This window comes from Sander lucioperca, chromosome 9, assembly GCF_008315115.2.
Source record: "Sander lucioperca isolate FBNREF2018 chromosome 9, SLUC_FBN_1.2, whole genome shotgun sequence".
Classification (NCBI taxonomy): domain Eukaryota; kingdom Metazoa; phylum Chordata; class Actinopteri; order Perciformes; family Percidae; genus Sander; species Sander lucioperca.
In genome coordinates, this window is record NC_050181.1 from 12,146,527 (window position 1) to 12,169,600 (window position 23,074).

The following is a 23,074-nucleotide window of genomic DNA, read 5'->3' on the forward strand; positions in this document are numbered from 1 at the left end:
TATGCAACCAACCATAACCACACACCACCAGAAAATCCCCAGGGACATGTTTCAGCCAGACTTACGCAAAACTCTACTCAGCAACTTAATAAGTCCTTTATTTGCAATGTTCCGTGACCTCATCTGTCTAGTTTCCGATGCAAAAGAAGCAATAATTTCTTAAATAAAGAAAGCAAAAAAAAAAAAATATTTACAAAATTCCAATACAACTAATAATCAATGGATTATCTAAAGCACCTCTCTGCATCTGGACAACTGCTGTTTCTGTTGGATACACTGCAATTACATCAGCAATTTCTCGTTTCTGAAAAATAAACTGAAAAACATTGTTTTTTTTTTTAATTATTATATATTTACAGAATGCTCCTGAAATAAGTTTCCACTTACAGTAGAAAAGGCTTTCAGATCATTTCTGTGTTGTTTTAACTGTATATATTTCCATCAAGTCAATTTTCTGTAGATTTCAAGTTTTAACGGTGATTGGGTCATTAAGTGTCCTCTACGACAGCTCAGGTTTAGGTATAGAAGAGGTAAAGATGAAGAGTCAGTGTGGTTTACTACTGGGGATGGGAGAGGATGGCTTAAAGGAAGCATTAAGACCACCCCCTAGTAGTCAAAGGTCAACACCAGTCCATGTTTCTGTCCTCTAAGTTCATCATGGGAAACAGGAAGAGAAAATACACAACCTTTGCATTAAAAACTCCATTCATCAAATTAAGATTAGTTCATGTACATTTGTCTATCGAAGTTTCGTCCACTGTATCATTAATAGAAACACACTTCAGTCATGCTGCACACGCCAGTAAGGGACAAAAGACATAAAAGCCGAGTTTGGATTGAACACACATTATGGCATGACGATACCCACGTTTTAGGGAACCCACTACACCACACGCCCTGCGGTTCATCTTGCAGATCAGATAGGATTTTAGGCATTAGAATTTTCTAGAACCATAAAAAAAGCAGCCTGTTGGTTTGCATTATTGTGAGAAAAAGAGTTTCGTAGTCGTGGGATACTTCACACCTCGTTAACAAGCAATCCTGCTGAATCAGTTTTCAAGTTTATTTGATGAGGACACTTGCTGTGACAAGCAGGTGGGGGAAATAATGAGGAAGCAAGAGAGGAAGGGTAGAGAGAAATGATTGTTTTCTGAGTCCATCCCTCAAAGAAAAGAAAAAAAAAAAAAAATAATAAAGATTTATCCTCATTGAGGATTGATTTGAGTCTGCCTCTCTGGCAATATTGTCCATGACTCTCTGCAAAGCCCCCACCCTGCCAGAGGTGGGCGGCAGCTTTCAGTTCAGTCTTTTATTCCTTGTCAGACTCCTCCTCGGCCTCGCGGAGCCAGGTGAAGAAAGCGGTGACTGATTTCAAGGCCACACCTTTGCCTGTTTGCTCCGCAGGGTCTTTGCTGGTTTCCCATTTGTAGAAGGCATCCTCTTTAATAACGTCCTCGTCGTACAAGGCGTCGAAGAACATGCGCAGCAGGTCTGAAGAGACAGGATACAGAGGTCAATAAAGTCAATTTTCTTTTTTTTTTTTTAAAAAAAACACTTATTTTCCTCTCTCTGATGTCACTTTCCCACCTACTAATCTAAACTTAACATAGGAATGAGCACAAACACTAGTAGTTTACTCTATAGTGAGGAGTAAAGTGAGATTTCACATATGAATCATCATTTTGTGTCATCAGGCTCGGCGTTACATCTGTCTCAAGCTATGGTCTCAATAATGGCCCTATTTGCATATTGAATTAACATTAATAACAGGCATAACCCAAACGGTATATGCTCCACCAACTTCAGAATTTGTTACAGGGCAACGGTATGAAAAGGTATTTGTTTTTTTGTCCACCCCTGTACATTTAGCCCCAGCACCTTACTGCTGGCCCTCTACAAGTAGAATACTACTCACTCGCTGGTTGCTCCATGTGCACCATCAGAGCCTGGAGGGCGTAGAGGGCCTGCAGCTCCTTCTGCTCATCAGACAGGTATCTCTGCAGCAGACTGGCCCTCTGACCGATCTGCAGTGCGTCCACCCTGTACGGGTTGTCACCTGAGAAGAAGAAACAAACTCATTCATTGAGATAAAACTTCTTGTAGGCCATGAAAATGTTTACTCTAAAAAGGGTTGCAAAATTAATCACATATTGCAATTTGCGTTTCTACAATTCATCATCACAGAACATCGATATCTCAGTAATACTGAAACATTTTCAACACGGAGAATTAATGCCGCCGCTGTGAGGTGAAAAGACGAACAGACAAAGAGAAAGGATAATTTTAGCCCAAAACAGAGAGCCCTTACAGCTATATACTTACATATGATTGCAGACTGACACACTGATGTCATCAATGCTCGTACGAACTGGTTGGAAGCAGTTTGCTGCTCGTCCAAGTTAGCCTGGGGAAAGAAAAAAAACCCCACAAAAAAACTGTTCAACAGAGGAAACAAATGACTCATACAACTTTAAAACCTGCATGGGATACTCAAGTCTGAAGTAAAACATGAGCTACATCAGAAGTACATTTCACCCACCTCAACCCAGTCTCTGATGCGCTGGTTGTTGGCCTTGTCCTGGAGGAGTCTGTCCAGCTGTTTGCTGAGCTCCGCTCCAGTGAGGACCTTCTTCTCATCCACGTCCTTTGACTCCATCTCCTCTCCTGTGGTGAACTCCACTTTCTAAATTACATAAACAAAGATAATTGAAGATTCTCTTGTAAGTGATTAACTTTTAATTATTTTGCTTTTAATTCTTTAATTTTTCTTAAATGTGAATGACCAAAACACAACACATGACATGAGGGGTATGTAGGTATTGGCATTAGGTCTGCATTGGTGTCAATTTGCTGCAATTAAATATCTTTATTTCTAAATGATAAACAATCAAGACATATATTATGTTTCTGTTTTCTATGAGATTGTATGAAGGTCTTTCATTTCGTGTGCCTTCTCTGAATGAGAGCTTACAATCTCTCTTTGTTATTTCCCCGTGCCTCCACCAAACTACATTGAAAAAACTGTGTTTCACTGTCTTGTACTACTGTAGCCTACAGACCTGATCGGTGACAAACTTGTTGACGTCTTCATCCTCGGGCAAGAAATCACTCCAATTGAGCCCACCCTCAGTCCACATGGCCCCAACCTTCTTAGGGGTCTGATGGGGAGAAGAAAAAAAAAAAAAAAATTAAATCCAGTGAGTCTAAACTGTCAAACGGCACAAAGTATTAAGATGTTAATGTACAACAAGGTGTAATGAAACAATATTAAAGGTTGCACTCAATATAGACAGAAGGACAGAAGGAATGGGGTTTTGGGGATTTATGTAGGACGTACCATTTCTTTGCAGAGCAACTTGAGGATCTGTACCAGAAGCACGCCAGCCTGCCCCAGAGGCACAAGAGGCTTTGAGATCTCCCTGAAGATGCAACACACATACACTGAGTTATTCATTCCATTTGCTTTTAACTAAATTATTATTCAGTCGTTTTATTTATTACCATAATTAGTAAAATCAGTTATAATTAGGGTTTAAAAAAAAAAAAAAGTACGTTGATTGTTGTGAAAAGGAAATGTGAAGAAAGGGAATGATAGACAAGAGTAACTACAGACACCTCAAATATTTGTGAGAAGCTGACAATGGTGTCCCTGTTATCCCACTGACTCAGATTTGATGTTTTTGAACTGCATGTGTACAATATGTATTATTGTGACGCATGTTTAGGGCCAGAGCACTGCCTACACCCTACAAATGTTGCTGGGTCAAAGGTAGCAGTTGCTGACAGATCTCAATCCACAGGAACTAGGCTTGCTTAAGAATTATTTGATTTAATTATGTTTGCTGACTTCCAGCACTGTAGCTCACCTGAAGAGCTGTCCCATAGGGATGCCTCCCTCATGGAGCATGGGGGTAATGAGTTCAGCCAGGTAGAGCCAGATGTGAGGTATATCTATGGCCGTGTCTTCCGCAGCCTCCAGGGTCTCTTCTAGCCTACAGTCCCAAAAAGCACAAAGCACTCAATCTCATTTTAACACACACACGCACATTCGTTAGTTTATTTTGCATAAATCAGTCCATCAAGAGTAAACAAGGATGCACTTTACAGACATCGGAAACACAGTGTGGTGTTTTTCCTGTTAAAGCTCACCCTTTGTAGTACTGCGCTGTGGGCAATAAATCTGCCTTTACAAGTTGGTGCAGCAACAGGCCCATGTGTGCTCTAGCAATGGTGCTGCGCTCAAGCGTCGACTCCACGCCGTTCCGCACAAACACATAGAGCAGTGAGGCGCTGTTGAGTTCCGTCACACACTGCAACGCCTCCTACGGCAGCAGAAGAAGAAGACACACAAGATGTTGGCCATCAAAGTGGTTTCATATTCCAAGCATTTGCTGGTAAAGCCAGACAATATGCGTACATTTAAGGAAATGCACTTTGTTGCATGCAAGTTTACATGGCGTCACGTTTGTACCTTCAAGTCATTAATGTGGAGGTATTCTTCTATAATGGCGTTCGACTTCTTCTCCAACTCCTCTTCACTCAAGGCAGGTTTTGGGAGAGGAGGAGGAGGAGTGGGGGCACTCTCACGCTTAACTGCAGAGAAAAATGAGTTAAATAGCTCACAGCTTTTCCTTCAGGACATTTTTCTACCATTATATCCATTTCAAATCATCACTTTTGCTCAGTGGGTTTTTTACCTGGGAGATCTTTGCTTGGGGCCCTGTCCTGGCTTCCTCTGTCTCTGCTTCCTCTATCCCGACTTCCTCTATCCCGACTTCCTCGGTCCCTGCTTCCTCTGTCCCTATTGTCGGTCATGCTGGCCACGCGGCGCACCGGCTCAGTCGAGGCCCGGAGGTCTCCGGCCCTCCCGCCGCGCTCCTGAGACTCTCTGCTGAAACTTCTCTTGGTAATTTGGTTCCGGGTGCTCCTGTCGTCACGACCCTCCCGTCCCTCGCTGCGATCGAATCGGTCAAACCGATCCCTGTCGCGATCACCCCTGTCTCTGTCGCCACCACGCTCGCGGCTTGAGCTTGACCTAAAGGTTGTAAGTGAAACAAAAAGGTCCACATTTATCATAATGTGCCATCAAATCTGATCTGATATTAAACTGGTTGCTATACAGGCCATTTATTCAGTGAAGGAGATAAAGAAAACAATAGGAGCAAAGTACGAGGACAAGACATTTCACTTGGTGAGAAAATATCTGCAGCTGCTAAATACCTCGGAGGAGCTCTGCGATCAGAGTCAGTTGAAGACAACAACGAACCAGACTGTTGCAGGGCTGAGAAGCGGTTGAGGGTGCTGGTAGCTGGACGACCAGAATCTTAAAGTGGAAAAGGATAGATTAACACTCCAACCACTAAAACATCTTAAAACCACACTGTCTTTTTGAAGAATATGTTATACCTGGCTCTCCGCTTGCTGGTTTTGCTCCAGTTCCTCCACTGCTGCCTTTGCCCCAACTACCCCACATGCCTTTTCCCCCTGGAGCCAACAGTTGATTGTTGAAGTCCAGAGAACCAGGCTGACGGTGAACACAAAAGTAACAATTACAAACAAGTTAAATAAACATTTACACCAGTCCCAAATCATCAGGTCAAATATTTATTTTGTTTCATTCTAAAGGCTCGTGATTTAGCAGAATAAGTGCAAGACTGGGGCGATTTCTTGCGGTGCACCCAAAACACACTTCAAGACTCAGGACTTTAAACACTTTATTTGACTATACTGTCAAGTTAAACTGAATGAAAACCTGAAGCTACAAATTGTATACAGTCAATTTAGTGACAACTTCTGTGTTAGACTTGGACATTACCTTTGTGATCTTGCTAAGGCGAGTGGTGTCGATGGGTCTGTTCTTGGAAATGGGCACAGTGTTCCATCCCTCATCCTGAGGCTGGCTAGTCCGGCCACCTCCTGGTGTGTGAGAGCCACGGCCCCCCATGTTCCCTCCCATCCTGCCGCCTCCTCTTTCTCCTCCTCCTCCCTCCTTCTTGGACAGGAGCTGCTGCTGAACTTTGATCTGTTCCCTGTGCTCCTCCATCTCTGCCTCCTTGTGGATCTGGTCGATTGTTTTAGGACCCTGGTCTCCTCTACGAGGCACCCACCCACTCTGTAGACCAAGGATGAAAGATAGTTATAAAAACGGTCTGTAACTGTTCCAACACCTGTCATTAATGTCTTCATTCATGGTTCCCACGCGACTCCTAATCCCTGTGGAATACGTCACACACCGTTTAAAACGAGTCTGCTCATTCAGGAATACTTCTTAGCATTACTCACCACCATAAATGCTTATTTATTATTATTTTCGGCTCCGGTTATGGATGAAGAAATATTTACCTTTCTGAGGTCCAAGACGTCTTGTAGCATGAAGCGGATTCTGGATGAGGTCTTTCTCTCTTTGATGATCTTGTCCATCTGGTTGAAATACTGATCCATACGAGGCTAACAGGGACACAGAAAAAAAATTTTTTTATGAGTCATGGCTACAAAACAACAACCTCATTATGAATAAAGAATTGAGACTGATTTATACGTAGAGAACTGTCTCCTCAGTTCCTCAATCCCATCACTAACAATCAGTGGCCCAGACACGTGGCACAAAAATAAAAGTCATCACCGGAGACGGTTGAATGTGTAAATACTTAGGTTTTCTAGGGGTGTCCCCGACTAAGAATTTACATAGCCAAATGGCAATGGTTAAACCTTGCCTATAGTCGACTGATATTCCAATCATGTTTTTTTTTTTTTTTTTAATTAAAAAAAATATATTTAGTGCTCTGCTCGAATTCCAAAATAGGCTATACAGTATATCATGATTTATTGGGAGAAAGCAAGCAATTCTATGTAAAATCTGACATTCAACACCCCCATATTGACCGAATGGAACGATACTTTGTTTTTTGTATGACCACATTTTCCACCGCTGCGACAATTCAACGGTCCTTTGATCAAATCATCAAATAGTCGACAATTCGGGGTCACCCCTATTGTGTCCATGCTTTATTTACCTTGGCCTTCTCAAAGTCCAGGTCTTTGCCAATTGTGGAGAACAGCCTGCAGAGACACTCCAGAGACTCTTCATCATGATTCTTCAGTAGTTTCACTACGCAGTCGTGCATGATGGCCTCTGTCAGCATCTTCAGCTTGAAGAGCTCGCCAATGAACTTTATGTTACCCATTGAACGGCGGCGAGCCTTGTCTTTGAAATCCTGCAGCTCCACCTTCAAGCGCTCACACTCCTCTCCCTGAGGGCAGATACAAGTAGGAGTTTGTGCTTAGTGCTGGGGTAATATGATCAGTTTAGTCTAAGTAAACAACAAAACCTGTGGTGGTTGCGACAGTGCGGGTAAAGGATCACATTTCTTACTTCTTTGGCAGCCTCTATTTCTTTTTGCTTTTTCTCAAAGATTTCATCATCATCCTGGTCCTTCTCAAACTCTTTCTGGCAGCGGTTGAGCAGCAGTTTGCGGAAGTTCACAAAGAGTCCTGGCTTGTCAGGGATGGGGACTTTCAACTGAAGGAGGAAAACAGAGTACAATTAAACATTTTTAATGAATATACATCATCTCAGATATAATTATATGGCCTAAAGCATGATTATAAAAGTTAAAATGAACAGTGATTAAAGTGTCCTTTATTATGAACATTCAGTGGCCCAGACACGTGGCACAAAACAGAAGTCATCATTGAAGCAAATTATAAGACCCTGATAAAAATCACACGACCTACCCCCAAAAGGCAGCGGCACATGTTGGCATAGGCCACAGAGAAGTTGGGCTCTGAGATGGCTTTCTCAAAGATGAGATCAATCGTTCCCTTCAGCCTCTCCTCTGTGTCTATCGTCAGCTCTGTCACTTGTTTCATCAGCTCCTGAAACTTCTGAGGGGTCAACTTGTTGAGGATACTGCGCAGACGCTTGAACAGCTCTTGAGTCTTGGCCTGTTCAGGATCGTCATCTTCGACTTCCTCCGCGGCGCGGGTTCGAGTGGACTTCTTTACCGTGGGCTTCCAGGCCTTCTCAGCCTTGTTGAGCTGCACGTCGTCGCCGAGGGACATGCTGCTGATTATTTTCCTGGGCTCTTTCCTCTGGCCCTGCTGGGAGCGACGTGGCCCAGGTGGCTAAAAGGAGGGGAAGGGATGCATTTTAGAAAAGAAACCATGATCAAAAAAATAAATACATCGAATTATGGTTAAAATCACCAAAGAAAGAGAAGAGACAAAGTCACTGTTGCGTGCTGTGGTGTTTGTGTCTGCTCTCTCTTGGGTCTCTCTAGGTACCTGCCAGCCTTGCAGCTGCAGTAAGTGATTGAGTGTAGCTTATTTCAATAAGTAATCAGGGCTGGGAGTATAAAGGAGCTGGAGAGAGCTACGGACAGTTCCAGTGGGCCATTACGCCAACGTCCATGTGTGTACTTTATACGTTAATAAATTCCTTGTTTGTCCATATACTTTAGTTTCCCGGGTTCTTTATCCCCAGGTTATCTTTATTCATTTTATTGTTACTTCAGTCATCCCCTGGGCTATTCAGGTAACATTCACTCACCGGGCCTCGTGGTCCTCCCACCGATCTGCTCCCAAGGTTTCCCAAATACGAGGGAGTAAAATCAGGACCCACATTTATCATTCGAGCTGGGTCAGCAGGCCGCATTGGAGTCTTGTTCGCCTGAAGTTAGAGTAAAAGGAAAAACAACCTTAGTCCATACAAAACACTGACAAGATGGACGTCAAGTTTCCTAATTCTCTATAATAATAATAATAATAATAATAAACATGATATATTAAAAAAAATAGTTATGCTAATGAGGTCAAAAGTTAAGTAAAATACTTTCTTTTTTTTTTTTTTTTTTTACTTTCATGCAGCTTCTATTTCAATATCCCCTCATTTGTCATTAATCTCACACATGAAAGACATTCCACAGGAGAATTATGTAAAACATCCCCTACCTTGTCCAGGACCACATCACTGATGATAGGCAGGCCATCGGGTTTGTGCATACTGGCGCTGATAAACTGGAAGCCCAGGAGGAACTCCCTGTCGTACCGCTTCTTGTCTTCTGGGTCTATCGGTTTCCATTTTTCTAAAAGATGTACGAGAAATGTTAAAAACACACACACACACACACACACACACACACACACACACACAATTTCTAGAGAATCTAGTCGAGTCAACCTACCTTCTTTGTACTGGTATTTCTGCTCAGTTGGCTCAGATGTAACTTTAGGTTCTGCATTTTGCTTGTCTTCTCTCTCCTCCCAGGTCTCATCTACAACCTCAGCTGGAGGTTCAGGTGGAGCAACAGGGACAGGGTCGGCCTGAGTGGACGAGGGTTCAGGAGCAGGCTTGGCTTCTTGCTCCTGCGGAAAAAAAAAAAAACACAGAGATTAAAAAGTATTATGATAGCCCAGTTAGTCACAGAATGCAGTGTTTTAAAACTAAACATCCTCAAAAATATTATTGATACAGCTGAAACTGCTGAGACACTTAAACACCATGATGACCTCGTGTTAACTTCGATCTTTGTTTTCATCTGGCCTGGCACTAACCTCTGTGAAGGCATCCAGGAGGTCTCCAATTGCCTCTTTCTTGTTGAACTCCTTCATGTTCTTCCTCTTCTTTGGCACAGACGTTGCAGCTTCAAGAAAATGACATGTGTTGACATTAAAATTGAGCACAACACATGCGGCAATCATAAATGCGAGCCAGATTTAACTCCACCCTACCTTGCATAGTAGGTTCCTCTGTAGGGCAGCTAACAGGGGCAGGAGGGGCATCCTCACTTTTCTCCTTCCTTTCTTCCCCTTTCTCTTTCTCCTCCTCCTCCTCCTCCTGGGCAGGCATTGCCGTTTTAGCCACAGGTGTGGATTCCTGAGATTGAGAAGCATCAGGCTTGTCAAGGCGTGTAGTGTCTGAAAATGCCACATCCTCAGACAGTTCCTCAGTGTCCTGAGGAAGGCCGTTGGAGAGAAGAGGCTCTGCTGCTTCAGCCGGTGTGGGTTCGGGTTTAGGGGCGGGGCTCTGGGTGGCGTTCTGGGTTTGTGGAGCAGAAGGTTCCTGTGCAGAGGGTGGAGGCGTAGCGACTTTAGTTTCTGTCTTTGTAGCCGTTTCTTCTTTTGCCTCTTCAACAGGGGTAACTGTTGCAGGAACCTCAACTGCAGGCTCAAACTTAGCACTGGCCACTTGCTCCTTATTTTCCAATTTCTGCAATTCCTCTGCTTTCTTTTCTTCCTTTTCTGGTACCTTCTCAGCTGGAGATGGGGCAGCCTGTGGTTCTTCCATTTTGACAGGCGCCTCTTGTGCTGCTAATGATGCAGAAGGGCCAACAGGAGCGTCTACGGTGTCACCAACTTTAGTATCAACTTTATTTTCTGCCTCAGGAGGAACTGTAGTAGTAGATGCTGCTGTTGCTGCAGGGAGGGAAGGGGGAGACTGCAGGTCCTTTATCAATGGGGATGTCACCTCTGCAGCGGCTGTAGGGGCTACAGATTGTACGGCTAACTCAGCAGGCGGTGTCATCTGGTTGTCCATTTCCTGTTTAGCCTCCACCACAGGCTCTGTATTTGCTATGGCAAGAGGTGGTGGGGTTTCAGCACTAGCAGAGGGCTCAGTGTTTTCATCTGGGCAGTGAAACATGAAATAATCACAATAAGGAAAATCTGGAATACAGCCATCTTGCATTTTTTATGTAAACCAAAACAAGAAAATGTACTCACCTCTTCTCGTCACTGTAGTGGCAGGCTGTGTAACTTCACCATTGGTCTGTGCAGGACTTCCATCTGCTGCGGAGGCCTACAGTCACAAAACAGTATTAAGTGTTTTTAAGCTCTGATGATTGCAATGGAAATACACAAATGTACAACCATTTTATGATGCAATCTTTATGAAATAATTTTCATTTTTAGTTGAGACTGCGTCAAAGACGTGTTGATTAAGCTCTATGGTCTTCTTTAAAGCGTAACTTTCGCCAAAATGCAACCTAGGGTCTTTTTGTGAATGTACCTGAGTCAAACTTTCGTTTAAAAGCATATTTAGGACAGAAGCACCACTTTTAAGATGTACCGTATTTTTGTTTTTCGGTCAAATGGCCTTTTGAATGGGAGTAATAGGGGCACTTTTATGCTAGCCTCAAAATAGCTATTTTTAAAACACTAAGAAGGCTCGACACAACATGAAACTTTGCTCCAAGTATCACCAGGGGCTCAACACATGAACTCCAGCATTGACAACATTGTTTGTGTACCCAGAGTTTACTAAAAAGAAAGGTTTTGAACAACTCACAGTAGCCCTTGTTGTTTCCGGCCGTTACCACCTCGGCAGTCAAAACGAGTCGATATCAAAACAAGTAGCCACAGATTTAGTATATCCCTTGTGCACCGGTGTAGTTAAGGTGTAGAGCCCCTGGTGATACTTCGAGCAAAGTTTCATGTTGTGTCGAGCCTTCTTAGTGTTTTAAAAATAGCTATTTTGAGGCTAGCATAAAAGTGCCCCTAGCACTCCCATTTAAAAGTGGCGCTTCCGTCCTAAATATGCTTTTAAACGAAGGTTTGACTCGGGTACATTCACAAAAAGACCCTAGGTTGCATTTTGGCGAGAGTTACGCTTTAAGACTGTAGTGTGTCCTGTGTATTGTATTGCATTTTATAGTGTAGTAATAGTGTTTCAAATTTTTTTACCAACCCAGCTGGCAACTCAATGTACTTCTTAAAAAACTAGCCTGAAAATAGAACAGCTCAAAACATCAGTGCATTTGCTTTGGCAAAAGTTTGTTCTGTGAAACTCTCTGCAATATTTGTACTGTGCTGATAATAACATGTTAGCACAGAGATGTGTAAACATGCAATCCCCTATGAAAATGAAATAAGTGGAGAGCTGGTGTGTAAAGAAAATGTGTTTTCCTTCAGTACAGTAATGATCTGCTCAAGCTGTAGGTTTTTTTTTTTTTTTTTTTAAAATCAGTTATGTTCTTATGTGCAATTAAATCGTAAGACATTAAACTGTAAATAATACATTTTTGGAAAAAAAATACTATATTGTAAAAGAAGCCAACTACCACTGTAGATAGTTTCACAAATAGAACGGTCTACCTTCACTTTATTTTCCACACAGACGGTACCTTAAGCCAGCACAGAATAGCTGAAAACAATTTAGATTTCTAAAATAAGAAAAACTAAATCCTAATCACAGATTAAAAACGTGTCATTATTTTTCAAGACTTAAAATCAAAGAATGAATTCTGTCTTTAACCATAAACACAACCATGCTTGCTTCAGATCAGAGTTTAAATGAGTCAATAAAAACTGGTTTTCCCAAAATGCTTCTTACCTGTGGAGGAGTCGGTGTGGTGGTGGACCTTCCACCTGACATGATCTCCTCTGTGATATCGCGCCCTCCCTGGTTGGGGTCTCGTATCCTTATCTATAAGCAGACAGGGTCAATATTGGTTAGGTTTCCACAAAACACTTATCCTGTTTAGAACATAAAAATACAGACGGTATGCAACGATGCTGTCACTACTGATCTACAGCTGTCACCCATCATGATAAATGCTATTGTTATTTTTAGGTAAAAGGGAAAGTTCCACATTGAACAGACAATACACTTTCTGTCCATTCAATTTTTTTTTTTGACCTCAGACAAGAGGCGCGCTGCCCTTTTGTTGTGACACACTACCGGTTTGCGTTCCCTCTTTGGTGGCCCTTGTGACTGTGCGGGTGGTTGCTGAGGAGGCGGGGCTTGTTGCTGTTGCTGGGCGGGGTTGATCATGACCGGTGCCGGCTGGACAGACTGAGAGTACTGCGGCTGAGCTGGATAGTATGCTCCTGCTGAAACAGTCAAATGAAACAAAAACAACAACAAAAACATTAACGAAAAGAAAACAATACTCGCTCGAAAGACGAAGCTTCACACTAAAACAAAAGTCCATCCGGGAGTCACAAGATTTTTATCCCGTAGTTATGACCAAACATGAAAACCTAGCAACGCTGTTTGTGGGTGTGGACCCTATTCATATAAAGACCTTAGCACAAAATAAAAAAAATAAAAAAAACACATCTTGCAATAACTTGCAATAGGAGCTGATGAAACTACAGGAGATTCCTGTAGGAACACAAAAACAAGAATTCACACAGAGCCTATATGAGGTGTGTGGGTCAAGATCAAAGCAAAATATAATGTGCATACAGTATTATATACATATAGGCTAATCTGCAGGCTGGTTAACGTGTTTTGCAATCAGTTTTAGAAATAAAGTCACTAAGAGGGTCCGAAAAATTGCTGATACTAGCAAGAAAGTCGCCAAGTTGGCGACACTGTGTTAGGCTGTGACAATAGTCGGTTACTGTCCATCTGTGCCACTGTGCACTCAAAGTAAACCATCACACATCATCTCTAGCCATTACTGTGCTGGCAGGGTTGCACTAAAATAAATAGAAACCACAGATGTTACAGACAGCCTGTGTGAATGTTAAAGTTATTCAATCTCAAAACCACTAGTATGAAATAGGGGTGTTGAAATTAATCATTGCATGGATGCATCGCGTTGCGGACCTAGACGATTCTGCATCAATGCAGTGACGGACCATAATCGATTATTGCCTACTTGTTGACTCAGACTGCTTGAATTTGTTGATTAAAACCATGTGTAGCAATATATAATAATATTGAGGAGGTGACGCGTTGTGATGCATCGTGACATTGAATCGATTTGAAACGTTGACAGGATAATCTTAATCGAATCGTGAGACCAGTGAAGATTCACACCACTGGTTATGAGACAGGCTTTTGAAATAATACCCTTCACATTCAGGCTGTGAAGGTCGGACGGAATAGCATGTTAACATTCCTGTGCAGTAAATGAACACAGCCAACATTACTTGCAAGCTTACAATTACAAATCAAGGCACTTGCAATCCGCAATCCACAATTTCTTTCATTGTCATCACATGAAATAAGAAATTCTGAAGCATATCACTTTGTTAAAAGTGGAATTTTGGCCCAGCTAGCAAGAAATCTGCAGCCTGGCAACCGAGCGGCACACTGCAGGCAGACTTTTTAGCTCACCATCAGCCCTGTGTAGGCGGACTGCTCGTCCTCAGCAGTAAATTAGGGTGGGCTTGATTTCAAGGGCGAGTGCTTTTTTGCCCCTTCCACAAAGTTGAAGGATATTGTTAGAGCAACTGATAACAGCCCAGCCGAGCCCAGTATGTGTGGTTTTGTTAAACAGTTTAGAATTGTTTAGATTATAACCTTTATATAATTGGCAACTATATTGATCACTCCTATCTACAACCTGATTTAACCTATACTGCACTGACATGTATGAATGAAGGTGTACTTTCTTGTGGTATCATCATCATCATTGAGTAAAACAAAAATACCAAATGCCATTATTTATTTTGGTAAGGCATCACCATTTTAATCAAAAATACTTATAGTGGAATGATTTTTTTTTATGTATGTGACATTCACTTTGTATCCCATTTGCATATAATAGTAAACGTGGGTGTTACCAAAAAATAAAAATACATCTCCAATGCTATCAGCGACAGGAAGTGCCAGAGATTTTTGCCACTAAAGCCTGCTGACCAACACACAAGCACACACACTACTCACCAGGGTAGCGCTGGGAGGTGAGAGGAGCACCGTGGAGAGAGAGACGGCCGTTCTCTCGCCCGCCCCCTCTCCCCCCACCACCCCGCCTCTCCCTCGCAGCAAGAGAGGGCTCTGAACCAACGCAGCAAACAAGAGGAAGGGAGTGAGGGACGGGAGAGGGAGGAAAGAAGGAGAGAGGGCAAGAGACAGATGCAGAATGAGTTAATGAGAGGATCCAGAGGAAGCAGGGTGTTAAAAAGGTCCCATGAAATGAACGGCTTTAATGTATATAGTGCCTTGTGTTCCTGGCTGCATCTTATTCTTACGTCAACTGTTTATTTTTCTTCATATCTTTAAATAAAAATCATAAATTTCTTACTTTAAGTTCTGCTTACCGTTTCAATGTGAGCCAATGTAATCGGTTTATATAGGTTTTAGTTTTACCCACACAATGCCTCACATTTAAGAAAAAATGTGTTGTTCAGCAAATGAGTATTTGCAGCAGGAACACAAGTCACACAAGAAGTGTGTTTGGGGTGGCATTTCCAGAATTGTTTTTTCAAGTGCAGTGGTTGCGGCAATACTCCAAATGTTTGCCTTGCATTTTAGAGGCTTTGTCCTGGATACTTTTGAACTCTCATTAATATTCAAATTAGAGCCATCTTAACATTAAATCCCATCCCAACAGCATGTTTATATGGACATGCATCCAGCAAAAGAACAAAATTCTTGTCTCAAAGCCATTTCATGGAACCTGTAAGGCAGTGTCCGGTGAGACTGCAGATAGAAAGAACACAGGCCAAAGCAGAATCAAGCCAGACCACATGCAACTGGCGGTTCACCTCATACAACAGTGTTTTGACCCAGAAAGACATTAAACACACCAACCAGCCAAGCACAACCACGACAAACCCAGCAATGCCTTATGGGCAAAGAGGTGCGCAAATGGATATGGACTAAAACTACATGCTTATACTTTAAATGTGTTAAGTGAGGAGTTCTGTTGTTTGAGATTTCATCCCCTTTAACTGATAATCCTCTATGTTAATAGTTGTGCTTGGTTGTTGTTGGTTTTGGTCAAAAACCCTTACCATAAGCAGGGTATTCAGCAGGGCTAGTTCCCGGATAGAAGCCTGCTGTACCGCTGGTCACAGGATACTGCTGAGTAGGAGGCATATATGGGGCCCGGTACTGCAGAGACAAAATAAAGGGTCAGAGACAACAATAGATGGAACAATTAAGTTGGGAGAGCATCAGATCAATCCCTGCCATCTCAACAGTAAAAAGATCAGACCCTTTTTCTAAAGTCTGATTTATGGTTCTGCGCAGGCTCCACGCAGAGGTTTCGCCATAGTCTACGTAAGTGGCCTGAAGTTTATACTTGTGCGTTGGTGTGTGTGTGTGTCGATCTCTTTAAGAGAATAGCATGGCTGGCATGTGTGTTTGTTGTGGGGAGTGTGTGGTAGGGGGAATGAGAGAGTGACAGGGATTAGCTTCGGAGCGAGTACCGACTCCAGAGTGAGTACCGACTCCAGAGTCATAGTGAGAGAAACAAAGCGTCTCCCCTGTGCTTTCTGACCACGGTTGGAAATCGGTAGCAGGAAAAGTTAACCCTCTCTTTGATTTCATGTCGTTTATGGAGCAGGAGAACACGGAAATGAGTTTGGGGAAAATACAGCGCTACCAAGCCACGGCCGAGCTACGTGTACAGTAGTTACGTTTTTTTAAGAGGTGCACGTCAGGCTATGCCGTAGGGTCCGGCGTAGGGTCCGGCGTAGGGTCCGGCGTAGGGTCGGTATCTCCACGTACCTACGCACGTACCTACGCACGTACCCACGGGGTCAATTTAACGCAGAAGCAAAAATTGGCCATATTACCCGTTTTTGGTATACAGAAACTCGCACATTTGTGTAGCTTGTCCAACTCTCCTGTCAGGCTCTTGGAAGCAGACGGAATGATTTTCTCTGGCAGTTAGCATGTTTCCCATTATGACAGTCTGTGACACTGGTAATTCTAGGCTGCTTCACAAGGGAGTCGGTCCTCAGTCTGTTTCGTTAGAAAATGCTCTCAACTTATTTTCACTTGCCAAAAATTGTATTTCTCTGTGGCAGCAAAACAAGCTAAATGAGCTGTCAGAAACTCCAGTAGGTTAAACTGGGTTCCTAAACAGTTTTAGTTTATGCTCACTCTGTAGGAATAGATACTCTCTCCTATTCAAAAGAGAACATCTACAGTTGTTAGGTCGACCGCTAATATGTGTGTCATTTTAACAAATGGATGATTGCTAATTTGAACCAACCTGTCCAGGGGGGATAAAGTAGCCCTGAGGGGAGCCAGCAAAAGACAGCTGCTGCTGGGAAATCATCATCATCTGTGAGCCGTGCGGGTAGACTTGAGTGGGTCCGACAGGTCGTGGGCCACTACTCGTCTGTACCCTTGGAGCACTGGTGGCCATGGCTGGTCGGTTTTGATAGTAACTCTAGAGAACAGATAAGGGAGAACAAGGAAAGAAGGATGAAGAGTGTATCACAAGCAAATATTTTGCTCTTTGTGTGCATTTAGTGTCTTTACTATGGTGGCCCTAACCTGTGTTAGAGCACACACACGCACACGCGCACACACACACACACACGCGCGCGCGCGCGCGCACACACACACACACACACACACACACACACACACACACACACACACCTAACCTCAGCTGGAAGCATTCACAACAACTGCCAATGTGTACAGCAAGTTCATTCTTGGGTTACACTGAGTCTAAATTGTACTGAATGGCATGTCTCCCTGCTACACTGCGCTTAGCCAAAGTTAGGAGGGGGGAGAGGGACGAAGAGAAAAGCTGTTACCTGTAATGCTCTGTATCCACCCTTCAGCCGCGCAACACATGAGCAGAGAGCAAGAGAGGGAGTGAGATTAAGGTGGAAATGAGGACAAGAGACAATGTGGAAGGTTGAGATTACAAGGTGCAAGAAGGAAGAGTATGAGAGGCAGCAGCAAAATATCTCTCTGCCATGAACAGTAAGCTCAAACAACCACATGCAACTCTGTACAGGTCTGCATAAAAGTAAGATCCCCTGAAGTCCTGCGGGTCCCAGGTTTGAGTGGATTAAAGAATCACTTTAAGGGCTGCAGGTGCATGCGAGCAATGAAACAATGTTAGAATGCTGCAGGTACTAAAATCAATTCACTAAATATTAAACTGTTATGTGCAGGTGCACGATGTACAAAGAATAATGAGGCCTGGGAGAATTCTGCTATTAAAACATTGTGACCCAGCAACAAAAAAATAAAAACTTTATTTCACAGGGTGTGCATAAGACTGACATGACACCTGTCATGAACATAAAGGAGTCTTTACAAATCTTTCAGAATGTTGTCATTAAGGGTCATTTGTAGTCTGGCTATCACCAGACCAAGCTCAATCTTTTAAGATTGAACATTAGTCTGGGGAGTCTGCTCTGTATTTTCTACTGCACAAGAGGCGTGATCAACGGGCATAGTTCAAATGACTGTACGCAATTGGATAGTCCTTCAACCAATCAGACCAACGATCCGGGTGACGTACTTTGCAGAGCGAGGCAGAGCGAAAGCCGGTCCTTTGAAATCTTTTAAAACAGCAGGGTTGCTGCGCTCCGGTGGCCGTCATATTGAATGTAAACAAAAAGCTGCTTGCCTTCGCTTCTCTATCGTCGTCATGTTAAACCCGCCAGTGACGCGCCAGGTGGATAAGCCAGTTTGTGATTGGTTCCCGCAAATTTGTAACGGAAGCAGGATAGATAAACGTACAGGTTTCCAGCCCGAGCTGCAGGGCGAAATCAAATCGCTGGCAGATCGGGCTGGGTTTACCCAGTCTAGCTCATTTGGTAAATTATGACACTTTTAATGCAAAGTTCACATCGTTTGAGATATCTGGTATGACAACTTGACATTAACAAAGACAACAATGTCTGTGTTATGATAAACTTGACATTAACCTAGACGACATAACCTGCAATAAATGTGTCATAGCAGGCCTAATTATCAAACTTAAAGAAACTATTTAGCTTTATGTGTTAACATTACATTAAACTGCCATATGTGGTAGGTTTTGACATTGGCTGTCATGAGACCATTATAATTGTGTCATGAATATTTTCCTTGACCTCAAGTAAAGTAAAACAATTTGGACTTGTCATAAAATTGTATTACACTGTCGAATGCTTTTATAACGGTGACATAAATAACTCCCTTGACCTTAAGTAAAGTAGTACTATTTGGACTTGTCATAGAGATGTCATAAATGGTATAAGGCCAGTTTGACATTAATATTTACAGAGTTTTGGACAGATAACTTTACTTGTTGCTAACGTAACCGGCCATTAGAAAGTGTACCATGTTCATGACAGGTGTCATGTCAGTCTTATACACACCCATTCAAATAAAGTGTTATCAAAAAATGGCACAACTTCCTACAGAGAATTATGCATTTCTAGAATGAGATATAAACCTCAATTTAACTGGACCTCAGTTAACTCATCTAATAAACACTTTAATTCTCCAACCAGTGAAACTGAAAGCATGTATTACACTAAAGAGACAGTGGGGATGTAAGGAAAAGTGAGGAGTGTTAGTACCTGTTGGTGTAAAGTACGGGGGCCTGCAGCAAACTGGGAGGACAGCAGAAGAGAGGAAAGAAGTCAAGATTGACATTTAAGGAGAAACATGGCAAATAGGCCCACACACACACACACACACACACACACACACACACACACACACACACACACACACACACACACACACACACACACTTAGCCAAAGCCTTGTAGCAGAAGAAGCCGTGTCAGAAGTCTTTGTGAAAGAGCAGGAAAGGGAGGGTGCCCATACAAGGCAAAATATCACATACTTAGACACTGAATGCAAAAACCTTAGCAGAAAAAAAAAGAAAACATGCTGTGAACAATACCTGTCTTGGCTGAGGTGCAGAGTTCATTTGTGGAGGTGGAGGGGTGGCAAAAACAAGAGAAGGGGGCTGTCCAGGACCGTAGGCGGCCTTGAGATGAGAGGATGGGGGGGAAAATACATGTTACCAAACTTGAATCTACCAAAAACAACTTAAATTCTAAAAGGTCCATTTCTCTCACCTGTGTCAATCCAGGGGATGGGGCAGGATTTGGGACAGAAGTGGGTCCCGTTATAGGCTGTGGTGGTTTGTTCATTTCACGTTCTTTTATGGTTCTGCATTAGGGTGGCTGTGTGTTGCCAGCCTTTCTGTGGAAAAGAGGAGGAGCAAGGAATACAAAAAAAGATGAACAATTAAGAATTAACCAAGTGTTAAACAAAGGTATTGAGAGGAAATCACTTTCAGCTCAAAGTTGATCTCTACATATGACAATTGCAGTCATACAGGTTAAATATCACTTAACACTGTATGAAGAGAAGACATGAACCTTTAGCGTGGCATCATCAAGCCAAGCAGTGAGGGTGTGGTCTGTGGTTTTGCCTATGATAACACCACCACCACCTCCCACAATGTTATTCACTTGCATATTGTCTCATGCATGCAGTCTTATGGACAATTAGTGTTAAAATAATCTGCAGATGCATTGTTCAAATCAGATAACAATGAACTCATTTGTTTTAACCTCCACCCAAAACTGTCTGTTGTTTGAGTAGAAAAGGGGTCATGGCACTATTTAATCAATTCTAAAAAGGGGACTTTACTGTAAAAAAAAAAGAAAAAACTGACCATGACTGAGTTAAACCACAAATAGCTAATAGGATTACTTGTAATGGCTTGGAGATCTACTTCAATTCATACATGCCTGCCACCAAATCAGTTAGACTGTTTCGTTTTGAGTGAATTTAAGAAAATGGATACCTCAGGTCAAAGTTCGTTTACTGTGTTAACAGTGGCTTCAATGCCCCCTGGTTGTGCTAGCTACATGTGCAAATAGTCCACTCAAATAACGTCAATATCCGTTTAAAAACTGACTGCAGTTTTCTCACGAAGATAAATGATCGTATAGGTGCTGGAATAGCTCAGTCATACTGGATTAATAAAATCTGATGAATACTACTAGCAGACGTGTCATCCACCATCCACCTGCTGACACAGGAACTACCGTTAGCTGCTAGCTAATGCCATGCTTCTTTTAACAGGGCATCAATGTACAGAGCTACCATATGGTTCTGTTAGTAGAGATGGCTACCAGTCTTATGAACAATCAGTAAATATGACAGGTAGTCTAGGAAACGATTCCCATTGTGTCTTAGCTAAGTTATAGTGTGAAAGGACATTTTACTGGCCCGCTAACAAGGCAGCATTCCCGGCCGAAGCAGGTTAAATCGTTAGCAATCAGCCAGCTAACGTTACGTGTCCCACTATCATAGAGGTCTTTGCCTAGTTACGCTACGTGGCTGAACGTAGAGTCCACATTTAACCTTAAAGAACACAGAGCTCAGTGTGATAGTTTTACTGTGCTGATGTACAATATGACTAATCAAAACTCGAGAAGAGCAAATAAGCCGGTCCTCGCAATAATGTTGCAAGACTTGACACTGATTAGGTTACAGTTCAGCTAACGCTGGTTATCGGTTTAGCCCTGCCCTACGAAGTGTATTTAATTACAGGCCCAGCGAGCAAATGAGACCATCAACCTGACATTAAACTTGAGCTAATAGTGTGCCAACAAGACAAATAATATCAGAGTTTCAAACAAACAGTTATTATAGAGAAGTTAGCTGTTAAACACAGTGAAACGTCGTTTTTAAACCATGCCCCAGTAGCGTTAGGGCTAACCTTACGAAGCCTCAATGATAACGGTAACGTTAACACCAAATTAAGCTTAGCCACGAGAGCAAGGGACCCTGGCTGTCACTTAAGTTAACTACGCAGCTCTAAATAATGTCTCAAGATTGGGTACCTACCTTTTAGCCACCTTTAAAACATTCAAATTAATTTGGTTTCATCCGTTTTCGAATTCTGGGAAAGAATCGTAGGATAGCTATCCTAGTGTGAGGACTGACAGCCGGCAGGGCCTCAACCAGCTAACATTAGCTAGCTAGCCTGTGTGCCTTTGACAAAAATGAAGCTAAGCTCGGGTGTACTCCAAGCTAGCGATAGCACCGTCAATTGGTTTTATTCTTACCAGGAATCAATAGTGAATATGTTGTAAGATGGTAACTCGGGGAATCGGCCTCTGATCAGTCTTCTGTTAATAAAAGTAGTGGTGTTGCAGTTTCCTTGTCCTTTACTCCAAAAGAAAAGTGATGCCCTTCTTGGCTATTGACTTAGCGAGCTAGCTAGCTGACCGGCAGATGGGGATGAGTGCTACTACTGTCACTTCGGTTTAAATCCCCGGGCGTGCAAAAGTGACAGTGCTCAAAATCAAATAATATAGTACTTAGGGAGTACTATTGACAACTCCGATGGCCCCGAAAAAAGCCTCTGGACCGGAGGTCCATGATCAAGGCGTCGATGGTGACGGATTGCCGGTTAGGTATGTACACAACTGTCGCATCAGTAGGCTCAGAGCGAGGCCATAATGCGATGTTTCTGGTCTATGGAGCCGGTGCGCCTCCAAGTCGCATGGGTAACTTCCGGGAAAATTAAATTTTGATGCCGTTTCCTTGGTCATGTGATACAGGAGCTCAGCTCAATTCATTAACCGTCGCCTCACAATAATCTAGCTAATACTTAGCTGAAACAAACACAATATATTCATGTCAGGAATTTAAGTACTACTACAGAATTTCACAAAGTCTGTAGTTGTACTGGGCCTACACAGTAGTCCAATATTAAGTATTACGAATGAATACTACTTGTAGTTCTAACAAACATTAAATAATCAGAATCAGAATACGATTTATTGCCAAAGTAAGTTTTCACTTGCATGGAATTTGCCTTGGTGTGTTTGGTGCATACAATAAACATATGAAAATGGAAAAAACAATAGAGCAAACTGCTACAGTTAAGAACATAAAATATGGAATAGAAATATTACAATAAAAGTATGTAAAAGACAACTGTTTTAAGGCAGTACGGTTTTGTGCAGGGTGTGCAAAATATTAATATGGATGTAAAAAACAGTATAACATAAGTCACAGATAATAAGTTAACCATCACATATGTCTAGAAAAACCGCAAATCCCCACATCTGAGAAGCTGGAACAATCCCACTCCTGGTTTTTACTTAAAAAATTACTTGATGACATTAATTGATTATCAAAAGTTGATGATACATTTTATATATACTATTAATACTACTACTACTACTACTACTACTACTACCATATATTACTAATACAAATATTGCTAAAACATAACATCAGCTGAAATGATAAAGGCATTATGTTGTGTCCTGTATTATTACCTGCACAGTCTGCATAATTTGTGGAGGGGCACATTTCTAAATAAATTTGAGTTGAAATAGGTTTCATTGCCAAAAAACAGGCGGTTAATAAGGGCCTTAAGTTATTAAGTTATTA

The 23,074-nt window shown here is 42.3% G+C and overlaps 1 protein-coding gene and 2 non-coding genes across 9 annotated transcripts; all 3 read right to left on the reverse strand.

Annotated features, from left to right (window-relative positions):
* Positions 1 to 77: 77 nt before the first annotated feature.
* eif4g1a (eukaryotic translation initiation factor 4 gamma, 1a) lies at positions 78 to 22,178 on the reverse strand. 7 transcript variants are annotated; one of them, XM_036004885.1, is made up of 33 exons: positions 21,736 to 22,178; positions 19,729 to 19,855; positions 19,551 to 19,637; positions 19,219 to 19,251; positions 17,452 to 17,472; positions 16,896 to 17,075; positions 15,688 to 15,787; positions 14,618 to 14,728; positions 12,635 to 12,828; positions 12,329 to 12,421; positions 10,720 to 10,795; positions 9,730 to 10,623; positions 9,553 to 9,641; positions 9,183 to 9,363; positions 8,950 to 9,083; positions 8,549 to 8,668; positions 7,735 to 8,124; positions 7,373 to 7,519; positions 7,014 to 7,250; positions 6,343 to 6,447; positions 5,816 to 6,112; positions 5,407 to 5,524; positions 5,221 to 5,323; positions 4,698 to 5,035; positions 4,472 to 4,593; positions 4,150 to 4,322; positions 3,867 to 3,992; positions 3,338 to 3,419; positions 3,060 to 3,158; positions 2,540 to 2,683; positions 2,323 to 2,404; positions 1,916 to 2,056; positions 78 to 1,491 (listed from the first exon to the last, which is right to left on the reverse strand). In XM_036004885.1, the coding sequence occupies exons 2-33, from the start codon at positions 19,801 to 19,803 to the stop codon at positions 1,310 to 1,312; spliced, it is 5,274 nt and encodes a 1,757-aa protein (XP_035860778.1). In that variant the 5' UTR covers positions 19,804 to 19,855; positions 21,736 to 22,178; the 3' UTR covers positions 78 to 1,309. The 7 variants fall into 7 exon arrangements, with proteins under 7 accessions (XP_035860778.1, XP_035860780.1, XP_035860779.1 ...); XM_036004887.1 differs by having other exon boundaries at positions 1,310 to 1,491; positions 12,677 to 12,828; XM_036004886.1 differs by lacking the exon at positions 17,452 to 17,472 and having other exon boundaries at positions 1,310 to 1,491.
* LOC116046254 lies at positions 6,551 to 6,627 on the reverse strand. The gene has a single exon (XR_004104081.1). It is a non-coding gene; the product is annotated as a small nucleolar RNA SNORD66 (small nucleolar RNA).
* On the reverse strand, positions 7,638 to 7,697 carry LOC116046255. The gene has a single exon (XR_004104082.1). It is a non-coding gene; the product is annotated as a small nucleolar RNA SNORD66 (small nucleolar RNA).
* Positions 22,179 to 23,074: the final 896 nt, after the last annotated feature.

Excerpts from the sequence above, each read along its gene's own strand:
- eif4g1a (XM_036004885.1), bottom strand. The coding sequence starts at position 19,803 with ATGAACAAACCACCACAGCCTATAACGGGACCCACTTCTGTCCCAAAT. Across the intron at positions 10,624-10,719 it reads CACTACAGTGACGAGAAGAG|ATGAAAACACTGAGCCCTCT; the intron begins GTGAGTACATTT and ends TTCACTGCCCAG. Across the intron at positions 1,492-1,915 it reads GCACATGGAGCAACCAGCGA|ACCTGCTGCGCATGTTCTTC; the intron begins GTGAGTAGTATT and ends CTGTCTCTTCAG.